The sequence below is a fragment of the Mercenaria mercenaria genome, chromosome 15 (genome assembly GCF_021730395.1).
Source record: "Mercenaria mercenaria strain notata chromosome 15, MADL_Memer_1, whole genome shotgun sequence".
NCBI classification, from domain to species: Eukaryota; Metazoa; Mollusca; class Bivalvia; order Venerida; family Veneridae; genus Mercenaria; species Mercenaria mercenaria.
The window spans coordinates 2,558,374-2,575,147 of record NC_069375.1 but is presented as its reverse complement, the minus strand read 5'-3'; the positions used below and the strand labels follow the sequence as shown (position 1 = coordinate 2,575,147).

At 37.5% G+C, this 16,774-nt stretch overlaps 1 protein-coding gene across 1 annotated transcript; it reads right to left on the bottom strand.

Moving 5' to 3' along the window:
- Nucleotides 1-879: 879 nt before the first annotated feature.
- On the bottom strand, nt 880-8,998 carry LOC123544897 (CD302 antigen-like). The gene is made up of 6 exons (XM_045331039.2): nt 8,857-8,998; nt 5,480-5,659; nt 5,093-5,218; nt 3,201-3,350; nt 2,833-2,998; nt 880-1,504 (listed from the first exon to the last, which is right to left on the bottom strand). Exons 1-6 carry the CDS (start codon nt 8,888-8,890, stop codon nt 1,231-1,233), a joined length of 930 nt encoding a protein of 309 aa, XP_045186974.2. The 5' UTR covers nt 8,891-8,998; the 3' UTR covers nt 880-1,230.
- Nucleotides 8,999-16,774: the final 7,776 nt, after the last annotated feature.

Below are 16,774 nucleotides of genomic sequence, written 5' to 3'. Positions count from 1 at the left end.
GTCATCTTATTCAAACATGGACGACTGTATAAGAATAGGTTAAGTTCATGTCAACAGTTATGGTCCATAATTAATCAAAAACCATATCATGGTGGATTTTAACCTTGTTAAGTCTCTGGGAGTCTCTTATGTTCACCTATCCTAATCAAAGTTAGACAGACTACTGCATTTCAGAAAAGAAAGGCTTTGTTGCGTACATGTAGTTCACTGGACCAGGTTGTGTTATCTTTTGCCTGGTCCGTATAATATGCAAGTGTTGAGTACACTGATTTATTAATCACCCGTCGCAAGTGGTGGGGGTTATAGGAATGGCCTGTCCGTCCGTAACAATTGTGTTCGCTCCATATAACTTAAACTCCTTGAAGGATTTTCATGAAACCTGGATCAAATGATCACCTCGTCGAGACGATTTGCAGAACTCATGAGTCAGTCTTGTCGGCTCAAGGTCAAAGGTTCGAACATTCCATTTTGTGTCCGCTCTGTATCACCAAAAGCCTTTGAAGGATTTTCATGAGACTTTGGTCAAATGATCACCTCAACAAGACGATATACAGAGCTTGTGAAACAACCATGTCGTCTCAAGGTCAAGATCACAACTCAATGTCGAAGGATTGAGCCTTTTCATTTGTGTCCTCTCTGTAATCCCTTGAAGTTTTTTCATGAAAGTTGGGTCAAATGATTACCTCATCAAGACGATGTGCAGAACTCATGAGTTAAGTCATGTCGGCTCAAGGTGAAGGTCACAACGCAAGGTCAAATATACTTACGTCAATGCTTCCACCCAATACCATCAACCCTTTCACTATCCATAACAGCGGCAGGAATATAGCTGTCTTTCAGACTGCCTTGTTATTTTTGTGATGCTTCAAGCAAATGAAAACATTTTTACAGGTTTTGTGAAGTTTTCTTAATCATGTTAAAGGTGTATAAAATACATTCTAGCGTTAGTGTGTTTTAACAGAGGCAAGCATATTAGTATTTATCATCGACTACAAAGTGACAAGCGATATGACACTCGAGTAAATTTGGTATAGGTATATTTTGATATGTTAAAGATACAGACCAAAGCATGCTTCACCATTGTCTTACAGTTAGCCTGGAAAACAGATTGTAATGTGCACAGCCTTGAATTGTTACTAAGACTAGTAAGTGTTAGGACTATTCTGCTCATCAATTTCCTTTTTCTAGCCAACAGTCCATTGTCAACACACTGACACACAGTGCACGATTTTAATATCTTCTGGGTGTTGAAGGTTTTAAATAATCTGTTCCTGCAACATCCACTTTAGTTTTATTGCCATTGACTGACTCGTATGTTGAAAAGTGCACGCTATGGTATTCATGAATACTACTTTGGTCGCTTAAATCTACACGGGCACTGTCATTTTTACATATTGACAAGTGATCAGAAGTATCAAGACATGTGTAAAAATTTTCATTAGCTGATGGTGTGACGTGGGCGTCTTCGTAATAGTTTCTTGTAGATTTCTGTTTCCGGTAACGCCTGAAAAAAAAGTAACTCTGTGTTATCTCCAATAATTGATAACAATGATCATGTGACTGAGATAACAATGCTAATAATACTTCTTTCCTTCAATCTTCTACGCAGTGATCTCCCTTACCTATAGATTTGAAAGGAAGCAACTCCTTTGTGTAGCTAGTTTGACTTTTCAAAAAAAAAAAAAAAAAAAAAAAGACTGCCACAGTCAAAATAAGAAAAGTCATATTTGGAAACTTATTATTTCGTTCTGGTAACAAGAAGAGTTTGGTATATTTCCTTCACCCTTTTTATACACATTCTATTTCAGCTGGATTTGTACTTGAAAATTGCGCATAATTCCACTTTAAAATCCCTTGATGGACAGCAGAGTTACGAACCGAGCATTGAACTTTGACTACCAAGTGTGACCTTGACCTTTGAGTTTGGAATATGGATAATGCACAGGACATATCGTCTCATTTTGGGAACTTTTGTGACATTTTTTTGAAGTAATATTAACCCTTACCCTGCTAAATTTCTATAATGAACTTGTCCATCTTTCAATTTGGATAGTACCACTAACTTAAAAGGGGTGTTTACCAAAACGATACTGACTGAATGGCGAACAGTACATACCATGATCAGACTGCATGGATATGCAGACTGATCTTGGTTTCGGCTGGTCGCAAAGGCAGAATCTTTTGCCGCCAGCAAGCTAAAGGTTAAAATCCGTCGAAAGACGACAGAGTTATGGGCCAGACAGGAAAAATCTATTGACTTTTGATCTCTTTGAATGTGAACTTGATATTTAGGCTAGGGGGCTAAGGGTCTGGGTTTTGCGCATGACACGCCATCTCCTTATGAGATACATTTTTGTACCATATAATATTAGAATCCCTTTCAAGGATGAAAGAGGTATGGACTGGAGAGAAAAAAACTACTGAAATTTGACCTCTAACACGCTGCAATTACTATATGCCACCAATAAGAGAAGGGCATAAAAAGACATAAAAAAGATATCAAACTTTCACATTAACCTTAAATTCAGACAAAAAATAGGCGTCAAATAGAATTGCTTCAAGTCATCCATAGGCGTATCAAATAATCTTCATATCTGACATTGAAAAATAGCATTGCTGACATTAAAAAATAGCATTACCTGATTAATGGCATTATGTGTTTTTGATGTGTGTTTTTTTTTTTTTTTTTTTTTTTTGGTATGGACAACATTCAGCGGACCACGGAGGCATATCGGGCGAATTGCTTTATCTTTTCTACATAATGTCGTAAACCCAACCTTCAAAAGGTTTATGTTAATAGTATTGCTTTGGTTGTGCTTTCCTGTTACTCACCTTAAGAAGATCACAATACCAGCTACCGACGCTATTACAGCTATGAGGAACACTGATACAAGGGCTGGTACTATCGGTGTCATAGATTCATCTGTCGCTTCTTTAGACAAATCTTTCTCCGTCACAATACCTGTCGTTTCCAGTGTTGAACTAGTTGTGGAAATATCTAAAACCATGAATTATGTAAATGAGAATTTCATAAAAGTAAACCTGAATGGTAATGTTTCGAAATATTCACCATTTTATCAAAGACGAATTGCGTTCAATTAAGATGTTGTCTTTATGTGTATGTGTAGTTCTAACGCGATTAAATGTTTATTGTGAACAGCACAAGTCAATATGGCATTCCATAAATCAAGCTAAATTACCTTTCTTTTTACATATAAATGCCATCTTTTTCTCACAATTGTAGTCATTCAGCTGACCCCGGTATCTTGTTTTGAGGCTTATCTCTAAACAGTCTTCTCCGGGTATGACCAAATCAATAAATGGTGGAACATCACCATTGTTTGGATTTCCTTACAAAAGAAAGATTACAGTTAAAACATTTAAAAAAAAACAAGTTTACAACTAATGGAGGTCCGACGTTAGACCAGCAAGAACAAAACTGAAGCAAGCTATAACTGAGACGTTAGACCAGCAAGAACAAAACTGAAGCAAGCTATAACTGAGCCACCCGCTTAGCTCAACAGGATAGCGCAGATAAAGCATATCGCGGGGTCGTGAGTTCGATGCCCGGGCGAGGCGTATGTTCTCTGTGTGAATTTGATCTGAAATCATTCGTCCTCCACATCTGATTAATGTGGGGAAGTTAGCAGTAATTGCGGAGAACAGGTTTTACTGTCCTGCAAGGGATCAGCCATATCTAATGAAGTAAAATTCCGACCGAAGTCAGGCGATAATTTTGTCATTTATAAGCCCAAATCAAAAGAAAATAAAATAGAATATGTTACTTTTTTGTTATGACGGTATTCATGGAGTTTAAAACAATCGAGGGGCAATAACTCTAAAGTTATCCTGAGGAAATTTATGCATCCAAGACCAATCTAAAGTGATCTACATTTTTTGTAAAGTTTTATCAATAAGTGTCTAAGATACAGTTAAAATCCGTCATATTTACTAAGTCAAAGGGAAAGCTCTTCAGCAGGGTAAAGGTGACTTAAATACGCGTGAGCAGACTTAAATGCTGGAGTCCAACCAGTGAACATCAATAAACCAATCACGTCGAGCAGTCTCACGTTAAGCAGCCTACTGAGAGAACCAGCCACGATCATCAGTGTCCAGTCACGTCGAGTAGTTTCACGTTAAGCAGTCTACTGAGAGAACCAGCCACGATCATCAGTGTCCAGTCACGTCGAGTAGTCTCACAGAAGTCCATCTGGTTGAGCGGTCAACGGGGATGCATTCACGTAAAGCAGTCTACAGTGGTCAAGGCACACAGAGCAGTCGAGGGATCACAGTCGCACCTATCAGTCTTTATCCTAGGATAAAGAAAGTTTTGGAACATGGCCTTCACCTTGTAAACAAACTAAATACTGTGGTGCAAAATATAATAAACCGGCTTATGTCTGCTTTAGTATTTTTCACTAATCTCTTACTTTGCCATCACCTGAACCTGTAAACAAACTAAATACTGTGGTGCAAAATATAATAAACCGGCTTATGTCTGCTTTAGTATTTTTCACTAATCTCTTACTTTGCCATCACCTGAACCTGTCTATTTCCGCTTTAGTATTTTTCACCAATCTCTTACCTTGTCATCACCTGAACCTGTCTATTTCTACTTTAACATTTTTCACCAATCTCTTACCTTGCCATCACCTGAACCTCTCTTACCTTGTCATCACCTGAACCTGTCTATTTCTACTTTAACATTTTTCACCAATCTCTTACCTTGTCATCACCTGAACCTGTCTATTTCTACTTTAACATTTTTCACCAATCTCTTACCTTGCCATCACCTGAACCTCTCTTACCTTGCCATCACCTGAACCTGTCTATTTCTACTTTAACATTTTTCACCAATCTCTTACCTTGTCATCACATGAACCTGTCTATTTCTAATTTAATATTTTTCACCAATCTCTTACCTTACCATCATCTGAGCCTGTCTATGTCTACTTTAATTTTTTTAAAAGTCTCTTACTTTGCCTTAGCATGAATCTGTCTGCATCTGCTTTAGTATTGTCCGCTAAAATTTCATCTTGCCATCAAAGAAATCTATTTATATCTACTTTAGTACTGTCCATTAATATCTCACCTTGCCACCAGCTGTACCTGTCTATGTCTACTTTAGTATTGTCCACCCATCTCCAGTCATCTTCCTCATCATCATCCGTGGCCCCAACCCAAACACCGTGTCCACTGACCGCCTCGAGCAACGTGTCTATAACGATCATTATTATATTGGTACATTATATTTATGCTGTATTTTGTTTGATTATGCCGAAAAGTATGAGGCAGACATCATGATTAATTTGAAAATTTATTGTTTTCAATCCAAGCGAAAATTGAACAAGAAATGTTCATTCCTTTACTTAATTCCACGGCATCAACCTTTTGAAACTGCTCATTAAATATCTTTATGACATAGAATGTTACGCTCGTTCATAGGCGGATGCGAAATACTGATTTAATTCTAGTTTACCTTTTATAAACATTTGTTCTTCATAGTCGTATAGGTCAGTAAGTTTTGCATTCCGTTTTTCACAAAAGTTTCTGGCGTCTTCCCAGTCTTTAGGCGTCATGAAGACTTTATAGCAAGCGTTAAATTGACCAGACCAAACCCATTTCGGCGGACAAAATTCTGATGCTTGTGTGAAAAACACTGTAATAAGAAAAAGAAAATGTGGAAAAAAATGCCAAGTAATAAAGTGTCTTTTCCCATATTTGCTGCAAAATGATCCACATGTTTAGAATAAAACTCAATTGGAGAACTTCTAAATACGCCACAATATATACTAGTAATAAGGTTTCATGAACAAAAATGCTTATACATGTGTACCTTGAAAGTTAACAAAGATTGCGACTGTCGGATAGACAAACAGATGGATAAATGGATGGACAGGGCGACAAAATAAAATAGTTCGTATATTCTACATATTTCTTTCTATACATCGTCACCTCAGTGCAAAAAGTGGATAACTGCATTGATTTAAAGAAGGACTTATTGACTTACTGCGCTAAGGTGACGACATATTCTAGGTTTCACGAAAGCATCTCTTTCACTTCTGAATTTATGACAGATGCCATCAGTTGTGACTGAGAGGACAAATATACGGAGGAATAGAAGACATAAGTACGGAGGAACAGAGGACATATATACGGAGGAACAGAAGACATAAATACGGAGGAACAGAGGACATATATACGGAGGAACAGAAGACATAAATACGGAGGAACAGAGGACATATATACGGAGGAACAGAAGACATAAATACGGAGGAACAGAGGACATATATACGGAGGAACAGAAGACATAAATACGGAGGAACAGAGGACATAAATACGGAGGAACAGAAGACATAAATACGGAGGGATAGAAGACATAAGTACGGAGGAACAGAAGACATAAATACGGAGGAACAGAGGACATATATACGGAGGAACAGAAGACATAAATACGGAGGAACAGAGGACATAAATACGGAGGAACAGAAGACATAAATATGGAGGAACAGAGGACATAAATACGGAGGAACAGAGGACATATATACGGAGGAACAGAAGACATAAATACGGAGGAACAGAGGACATATATACGGAGGAACAGAGGACATAAATACGGAGGAACAGATGGATACACGGAGAAAATAAAACAATTTTTATGTATCCAACATTGTCTTCTTCCTTGTTACCAAATTTCGTGAAACAAAATCTACTGTACCTTTTAGTGAACGTAGAATCCATATTTTGTTATATATTTTACTGTTTGTTGCCATAACAAACATAGCTGTTGCCGTAACAAATAAATAAAAGGATATGCTTAATGTCTCTATAGCAATCCATCCATATATCAAGATTTATAGAAAAAATGCCTTGACCTGTTTAAGGTATTGCAGAATATTCTGATCATTTTTTTGTCATAATGTTTGGACTATTTATTGCCCTACAAACACATTTGTTGTCATAGCAACAAAATAAAAAAGACACATATAATCTCCATATTGCCACCTATCAATGTATCAAGATTCATGAAAAAAAAATCCAGTATCTTTTTCAGTTATCGCAGAATCCTACTCCATTTTTTCGTTGCTATATATCTGGCGACTACATATTTTGCCGTAGGAACAAAAGAAATGGGCTTGCATATTCTCTATATTGCCATATTTTAATATATTTAGATTCATGAAAAGTATTTACTTTAAAAGTAGTGCAGGATCCCACTGTGATGAACTAACGGACAGACTGACGGACAGGCATGGACGGACAGACGTTGGACAAACTATAAGTCCCCTGCAAGGAACAAATAACCAGAGGCATACGTTAACCAAGTATCCGCGGACCAACCAATCGCTATTGTATTGATAACTTTAAACCTTTGTAACGAGGCGTTGACTCTTTTTTTTTTTTTTTGGTTGGGTTTAACGTCGCACCGACACATTTTTGATCATATGGCGACTTTCCAGCTTTGATGGTGGAGGAAGACCCCAGGTGCCCCTCCGTGCATTATTTCATCACGTAGGCGTTGACTCTAGATTATTCGTTTGACATTCGTTGCGCACCATTCCGTATTCACTTCAATGTCCATCTAGCATATTATGCTGCTGCTACATACACCCGTCCGTCTATTGGTCTGCAACTTTTTCGCAGTCAATGCAAATATTGAACTGATGTGTAGTGTATTATATGTCATGAGGATATGCTTCAGATCCAATGAGATATCTGTTCTTTTTACTTTTTTGTGTGTTTTCCTTGCAATTTTCTCTGCCAACTGTACTGCTTATTCGGTGTACATGTACACGCTGAACATCTACCGTTCCAGTCTATAATATGTGGGCTCCATTCATACGGTACCGGGCTATCCCGATCACGTGATCGGAAACGATCTGCGCAGTGATGTTTAGATCATGTCCCGCTTGTGTACCGAATTCATGCTCGCGTAACTGGCCCGACTTAAACGAGTACAAATCGATCGAAATCAGTGTACTGGGCGAAAACGGGGAACACAATCAAGCCCAGCCACTGTGTCACGTTGAATGTCTTCTGTACTACTGTACGGATATTAGGGTACGTTGACAATGCTCCGTTTTTGCTATACGTTGAGTAAGTTTACATGTCATTTTGAAGGCATGTTTTGTCATGTACTTTCGCTGGGAAATTTGTCGCATTTTTTCCCGGTACAGATCTGTCTGACTTGATTGTATAAGACAGTCATTCGCAAGCATAAACGATATAAACATTCTTTACGACTGTTAACGATGTCATAACTAACACCTCAGGTATTTTAACTAAAAGTATTTTCTCGGAGAAGGGGTGGGAATAAAAGCAAGTGAAATTTAGCTGGTTTTCTCGAGCAGTACCTTGACCTGTCTCGGACATTCACTGGACTGTGGCTCATATAAGCAAACACAGAGATCTGAGCTGGTTTCTGTCATTATTTACGATCACTGTATATTCATTTTCGACTTACAGTTCGATTACTAGGTCGTACGTGTTTACACATTTTAAAACGAAAATTTCTCTACTTACAAAATTACCTTTCTGCATTTTGATTATGTTTTGTTTTAGCTTAAGTTCACGTTTTTTTTTTCTTATACAAAACACATTGAAATATTGAACCCTGAGATAAGGTTACAAAGCGTAATCTTTAATGTTTATAAAAACGAACTGTACGTGAGCTCATTTAAATTGGGAGAGACAAGAATTTTGTGCATTAGGCCTACTGTTTATCAATATTAGAATATTCTCCCAGCAGTAAAGAAACCATACTAGCACGAAGAAACTGGCGGCCTGAATATGCATATTAGTTGATACAAATTTACACCTATCTATGGAAAGCAAACTTCTGCATGAAACACATACCTGTCACAATAACCCATGCTAGGGAATAATCCATGCCGATTAACCAACTCTTACTTTATTCATATTGTAACTGCAAACGAGCCATATTATCTATACAGAAAAAAAAGACTATTGTGAACTTAGTGCAAAACGTATCTATGTATGGTACGCCAAACAAGACATGATTAGTTTCTTTATATCTGAAAACGCCTCGCATTTCATGTTGAAAATAAACAGAAATTCTGACAAACTAAAGATTAAGTGCGTAAAACCTCGATGACTACCTCAGTATTTTCAGGACTGAACTGTCTATAGTTAGTACGTTTTCCGTCTGTCCGATAACAACGCTATTACGTGGGCTAAGAGAGTAAAATAATGTAGCAAAGCAAGATTCGTACCTTATTGTACGCAGATGCAGATGTTACAGTAAGTCTCGAGCAGAATCGCATCATTTTTAAAGAAATTGCAGAGCGAGTTCAACTTCTCGAACATCTCTGAAGGTTGATCAATAATGCACGACAAAGCCAAATTTCTATGGGGGAAACCCATTTAATTCGTCAGTGCATTGATATAGATGTACAACATATTACAGACAGTTCAAATCATGTACTTAATTGCGTATCTGTTTTTTTTTGTTTGTTTTGGGTTTAACACCGTTTTTCAACAGTGCGGGCAGTTAACCTTAACCAGTGTTCCTGGATTCTGTACCATTACAAACCTGTTCTCCGCAAGTAACTGCCAACTTCCCCATATGAATCAGAGGTGGAGAATGAATGATTTCAGACATAATGTCTTTTATCAAATCGTCACGAAGAACATACGCCTCGCCCAGGGCTCGAACTCACAACTCCGCGATCCGTAGATCTGCGCCCTTCCTACGGAGCTAAGCGGGCGAGCTATGAACGAATGTTGGCTTGACAAAATTCTGCGCTTATATGGGTTATAAACTGAAAGACCAAAACAATTTAAATAAATAAAAAATGATGACGATAAAAGAAAAGTTTCATGTTACTACATTTGGAATGAAAGTGTTTATTTTGTTAAGACAGGTACTTATTAAGTGAAGACAATGGTTAACAACGACAAGGGATAGATGTAAGACAAACAGTTTTATTCCTGTTTGACGTTCCATAGATGCTCAAGAGGCTCGGACATTATTCATTGTTTCCGGATAACGTATCCGTTACTAATTATTCAAAAGTGATTTCGGAAACATCACAAGAAGGTCGCTGATCCAATTGACCAAACTATTGCACTTAAATATTGTAAATATTTTTAATTTGATTTGAAATTAATAAAATCTTTATGCAGATCTGTTGGAAGCTTACATACATACGGACTCGGCTTCACCGACGCTGTTGATGAGAGGTTATGAAATGTGCAACAACTCTCACGCCCTCTGGCGGAATTCTGTTAAAATAAAACTGTTTGGATTCCATGATCCCAAAGGACCATTAGTTTTCGGAAAATAAAACAACATGAAACTGCAGTCAATATACTGGCACTTTTGTGTAGAATCACCGATCTCCTGTTTGTAAGCCAGCTAGATGGCTTCCTCAAAGGAAATAATACTTCATATCACCACATTTTAACCTAGTTTTCTCGGTCTCCCAGAAGAGGCAACCGTTCAACTCATACCAACATCCATCCAGGAAATTACACAGATGTTTCCTATTACATACAAACAGAGTGATAGTACAGCGAATTATTTTCTAGCATACAACATATTTACTTGATAAGTATGCATAGTTATGGATGTGTAAGATATCTGTCAGAGGAAATGGAACCATTTAATGAACAGTAGAGTGCGAGTGGAACGACAGGTTGCTTTGACGTTACGGTAATAACTACTATAAACGTTCTTTTCCGTGTTTTAGTGTGTGTTTTCTACATATTAAATCACATTGCATTTAAAAAAAAATGGGTATGCGATGTACAGTTCCTCCTCCCTTTCTGGTGACGTCAAAACGATGGTATTGATCAACAACGTCACTGACAGAATGACGTGACGTCACATCCAAAAGTAACGCCATCGTCTCCACGGCTTTCTCTTTCCTCCTCAATTCTTCACGTCACTTTAAAATAATTGCTTTACATACTGGTGGTCGTGTTCTGACAAATTCTAGCATCTAACGTGACTGTGTGGTAATTTCCTACGTTACGTATTCACATAGAATTTCATATAGATAGTACAATTTTATAGATATTCGGCTGCAACAGTGTTATTTAGCTCTACAAGGAAACAATATCGCAATTACATGCACGGAATTGAAATTTAGAGGAAGATGTCACACAACGTTGTACAATAGTCATACAATTATTGTGACATAATTATAGGTTATGAGCTTTGTATCGGGAAATATGCACGAGTTCTTCAGTGGAAATATTGCGCGACTTTAGGAGCGCAATATTCTTCCGCTGAAGAACGAGTGCATATTTCCCGATGCAAAGATAACCTTTTTATTACATACGCATCTACACGTATAAATATTATGTAAATATCATAAATTTGTTCAATAGCCTGAATAGAATTGACAAAACTGAACTAAATAGAAAAAATAGTGCAACAACACACACACTGAATTACGTCACGCACCCGATATGAAATTCAGGCGTCAGTGTATGGAAAAATATTGACGTTTCCGGTACTAGTGTAACTTTACGAGGAATAGAAACGTGTATGTAATAATGAAAAATATGGTATGTACAATTGGTAGGTACAATTTTGTGACCTCTTGTACGATGTTAAGTTACACGGTTTGAAAAAAAGAAATCTAAGCAAACCATTAATAAAAGGTTGACACTGTTCCAAAAAAATGTGAGGGAAATGTTTTACTGTAACCAAATAAAGAAAATCAGAATTAAGAAAATGACATCGCGGAGTAGGTATTTCTTACCAGTAAGAGATTTTTTATTCTAACATGGTTCGATTTGTTTTCCATTTAAATAAAGAAGAAAATCAAGCTCTATATATTCTGCGATAAACAACGGTTGACACGCGGACCGGTAAGAGAGCATTATGACGTCAAACAAATCCGAAGAAAACACAATGTAGAAACAGAACTCGCATAATTATATGATATATTAAAATAAACATAATATTTCAGTTAATTTCCTTTAGTAAATAAGTGACCTTCGCCCAAGGCTATGAAGCAAAGTTTGAAGGACAAGTCTCAAAAATTATGAAACTGAACAATGGCGTTCTAGCCTGGTTCCCGACAGGTTGTGCGACTACCGCATTACGTAGAGAGTAAACACGGGCACCAGTCTAACGGCATTCTGAGACTTGTCTCCAAATGTAAAATATTTGTACATGTCTCTTTTAGATATCTATAATATTTTTTTCCTGTCCATGTACCTCTGTGCATGAAAAACGAATATAATTCTGGCTTGTTTCCTTGCTTCTTCAATATCTGTTTGCGATAGTCCATTTACACATGACTTTGTCGATCCACTATTACCCAGGGAAGGATTTTCTCTGTAAAATTCTCGTATTAGTTTACTAGCTGTGTGTCTTTGATGGCTGACAGACTGTGCACTTGATAACATTTCATCCTGCTCTGGATGTGATTTCATATGCTGATTTCTATTGATATTTGATGTAGAAGTGCTGTTCGGAACAAAACGAACCATCTGCTTTGTTGACATGTTTCTTAAACAGTTTTTCTCTCCTCCATCCTCATTCTGTTTCCCTTCTTTTGAAATTCCAAGATTGTTGTTGACGCATGGCAAACTTTCACGAGGCTCTAATTGTTTCCCATTTCTGTCAAAAAAAGTGTTTGATGTTCCGTTAACTGCTGATACATCATCTGTATTTAGGCTGCTATTGTAAGATAGTGTCCTCCTTACAGTCGAAATGTTTTTTACTCTGTTGGTATTTGGCTTGGCGTGTGACATTATCACGTCTACTACTTCCTTTCCTACTAACTGCAGTTTTCCACCAATTTTAACAAGCATTTTCTCTCCATCAGATGGACTTTGTCTCTTCCTGCTGGTATATTTTCTTTCGGTTCCAAAATTATTCTCTCCATCAAACGGAAAGTGCCTCTTTTGGTTAGTGACTGTTCTTTGTGTTCTGTTTTCGTCTTTACATCTAGCAGTTTGTTCTTGTTGTCTTATTTTGTGACTTGGAATGGCTATCAATGATAAACTTCTGGCAAATGTTTCCTTTGGAAATTTATATTCTGCCATTTTTCAAAAAACATTTACATGTAAGTGTTACGCCTGCTTGCCTGTTTTCTATTAGTTAAGTCTTTTAAATATATATCCTCTACTAAGTATCCACACTCACTGGCGACACTTTCGGCGTAAAATATGTAAAAATGTTTTGTCCCCGATACACTAAGGAAATGGAGACTGGCTATTGCCATACACTGTAATATATACACCTAGATTCCGTCACATGACCAGAATGAGACATTATGAAAGAAAAACGTTGCTTGGAGCGTGCTCCTGTCGCACAACATACAACAGAAGGAGTGGAACGAATAAAAAAGGTGCTGAACAAGAGTAATATGCACTGACTCGTTGTCTCCAAAATAAAGTCATGTCGATAATTTGTTTTGTTACTTTCGATAGTGATTTGCATTAGTTTGGTCCATAACATAGTTCAAATTAAAAGTAAAAGATATGCTTGTTTTTCAGCTAAAGTTAAATCAAAAGTTACTTTCCCAATTAATTTATTGACCTCTACTGCTGATGTGTTATGATCCCAGACTTCACTTTTGTCCCCACATTGCCAGAAAAAAAAGAAGAATTTTCATATCTACCAGGATATTCTGATCTTTGCCCTGCTGGATGGGCAAGAATTAGAGTGTCTCTGTTTGAGATGGCAAAACTTCTGTGTAAACCTTCAGCCTGCGACCAGTGCAGACCAAGATCAGCCTGCACGGATGAAGGTCTGCACTGTTCGCTATTCAGCCCTTTAAATTTTCATTGAACAACCCTTCAAACAGTAAATGGTACTGCCCAAATTAAATGATGGACCAGTCCATTGTAACAATATGGCAGGACAAAGATTGCAGACAATGGAGAGTAGCTTGATTGTTCCTCTGTTTCTTGTAATTAGCACCTTTTCCTGTAATTTGAACCCATCTATATATGATAACAGTGATAATAAAATTCACGATAATCCAAAGCTGCTTCACGTATTCATAGCAACACATTCTTGAAAATGTGAGCTTTGCGGCAAGACTTAACAGATACTGGTCCTTGCGTAATTTTTGAATCACGCGTTTTGTTGACTGTTACAAAACAGCAACACACTTTCAGCAACGTGCAGACCTTCCATAAAGCCTCAGATAGAACTGGCAGTGCCAGTGCCTCAACTATGTTGTAAAGGAAAGAAATGGAAGGCCACGACTGTCCCAAGTTATGTACCCGAGTATCACTGCACCATATGACAAGATGAAGGTCACGTACCCAAAGCTAAAATATAACACGTATTCATAACTTAGTTAGCATATGATCAAGGTCTGCGTCTTGCTTGCAGCATGTTGTCATCCTGAATATGTAAAGGGAATAGTATGACGAAGCCTTTCAATATGGAACTGAAGAGATGCTACTTTCAGTTATATGAAAATTGAAGGAAAATTTAAACTATAGATGCATTATCTTACTAAGTTTAAGTTAGATAGGTCTTGGTAATAAAGTATTTGAAAGTACAGGTTTCAATTCTGAGAAATCGGTCCATGTCCAAAGGCTCTATTTCGGTAACTCTTCCCCAAAGAGGAATCCAATACACCGTCATTTAACGCAAAAAAATAAATAAATAGAATAGAATAAATGAACAGTCAATAAAAGAATAGCTCGTGCGTGTATTTATCAATTTTAGAACAGAATCTTGTTTATGTTGTTCAACAGTTTGGGCAAAAGGTTCTATAAGTATAATTTATGTGTCTGTGATTTTTGTTGGGCAGCATGAGTGGTGGGGGCATATAGATTTGGTCTTGTCCGTGCATCCGTGCGTGCGTCCGTCCAAAGTTCGTGACGAGCCTAGCTCAAAAAGTATTTGATATAAATTGATGAAACCTTGCACGAGTCTTTATCATGATATGAACTTGCGCACCTCCTATTTTTCGTCTGGCTCCGCCCCCTATTTTCAGAGTTATGGCCCCTGAAATAGTAAAAAATGCACGTTTTTACCTTGTGACATGCCTAGCTCAAGAAGTATTTGATATAGATTCATGAAACCTTGCAACAGTCTTAATCATGATATGAACTTGCGCACCTCCTATTTTTCATTTGGGTCCGCCCCTATTTTCAGAGTTATTGCCCCTGAAATAGTCAAAATTGCACATTTTCACCTTGTGACACGCCTAGCTCAAAAAGTAAATGATATAGATTCATGAAACCTTGCAAGAATCTTAATCATGATATGAACTTGCGCACCTACTATTTTTAATCTGGCTCCGCCCCCTATTTTCAGTCATGGCCCTTGAAATAGTAAAAAATGCACATTTTCACCTTGTGACATGCCTAGCTCAAAAAGTATTTGATATGGATTTTTGAAACCTTGCACGAGTCTTAATCATGATATGAACTTGCGCACCTACTATTTCTCATTTGGGTCCGCCCCCTATTTTTAGAGTTATGGGCCCTGAAATAGTCAAAAATGTACATTTTCACCTTGTGACTCACCTAGCTTAAAAAGTTTTTAATATAAATGGTTGAAAACTTGCACAAGTCTTTATCATGATATAAACTTGCACACCTCTAATTTTTTGGCTGGCTCCATCCCCTATTTTTAAAGTTATGGCCCCTGAAATAGTTAAGAAATGCACTTTTTCCACCTAATTATGTGCCTAGCTCAAAAAGTATTAGGTGTAAATTCAGGAAACCTTGCTGGAGTCTTTAACGTGATGTGACCTTGCACACTTGGCATTCTTCTTGAGAATCTTAGCTCTTATTACAGAGTTATGGCCCTTGAAATAGCCAAAATAGTGGATTTTTTGTTTGTGATGCTCATAGCTCAAAAAGTATAGGGCCTATAGAATAATGAATCCATTTCATAAAATGTTTGTTGAGGCTTTACCCCATTAAGACTGCAAACATTTGAATTATTGCCCCTATTTGTGACAAATGTACCAGTGGGGGGACACCCTGTGTCCTACAGACACATTCTAGTTTTATTTTATACTTATATCTTGCCATGTTCCATGTTCCATTTGCCGAAGATATTGGCGGACACCACTGTATGCACTGAATTACCCGACTGGTCTATTCCGACTGTGCAATCGGTTCAACGTCACGTACTGTGTAGCAGATCCAGTAGAAAACAGAGAACAGCAAATATCTGCGATGCTGAATAAATGCCTAAATTTAACAATCACCGTTTTAGACAGTCTGCATAGAATCTGTAACAAAACCCACATGATTATTAGTCATAACTGAACTGATGAAATTGTATCTCTTGTAATAATTTGTATTAGAAGGTAACTATTACAAATTAATAGCCGCTTTGCCATTTCTGGCGCTGGTTATGTTTTCAGTGCTCAAACCTTCACGCTCATCTCTATTCAAACTCACTCACTCACTCAACTTGGAGGTTGGTGATAAACTTCCTTTACCTGAAATTTGTTTTGTTTAGAGAATATTAAAGAGAAGACGTAGTAAGCTCCAGATGGGAGTTCCTCAAGAACTTTTAAGATTGCACACGACTAACTCTGTTAATTGTTTTACTTTCTGGCGCAATTGGGCCTAACATTAAAACGATTTCATATTTCAAATGCACGTTTGGAAGTATTTCCATATATGAACTTTTCAATGCAACATATTTAAGGGGCATCAATATGTTATGCACAAGAAACAATTTAAAGCGGGCCTCCGTGGCATTTGCTTCTCACCGTTGTCGGTTTTAGACTGACTCAGTGCGTTGAATTTTTCATGTGAGGAAATCATCCAACTTGCTTACGGAAGGTCGGTGATTCTACCCAGGTGC

Coding starts and splice junctions, on each gene's coding strand:
- LOC123544897 (XM_045331039.2), bottom strand. CDS start 8,890: ATGGATTATTCCCTAGCATGGGTTATTGTGACAG. Junction 3,351..5,092: donor CAGGTACAGCTGGTGGCAAG/GTGAGATATTAA, acceptor TTCTTTTGTAAG/GAAATCCAAACAATGGTGAT. Junction 1,505..2,832: donor GGTATTGTGATCTTCTTAAG/GTGAGTAACAGG, acceptor CTTTTTTTTCAG/GCGTTACCGGAAACAGAAAT.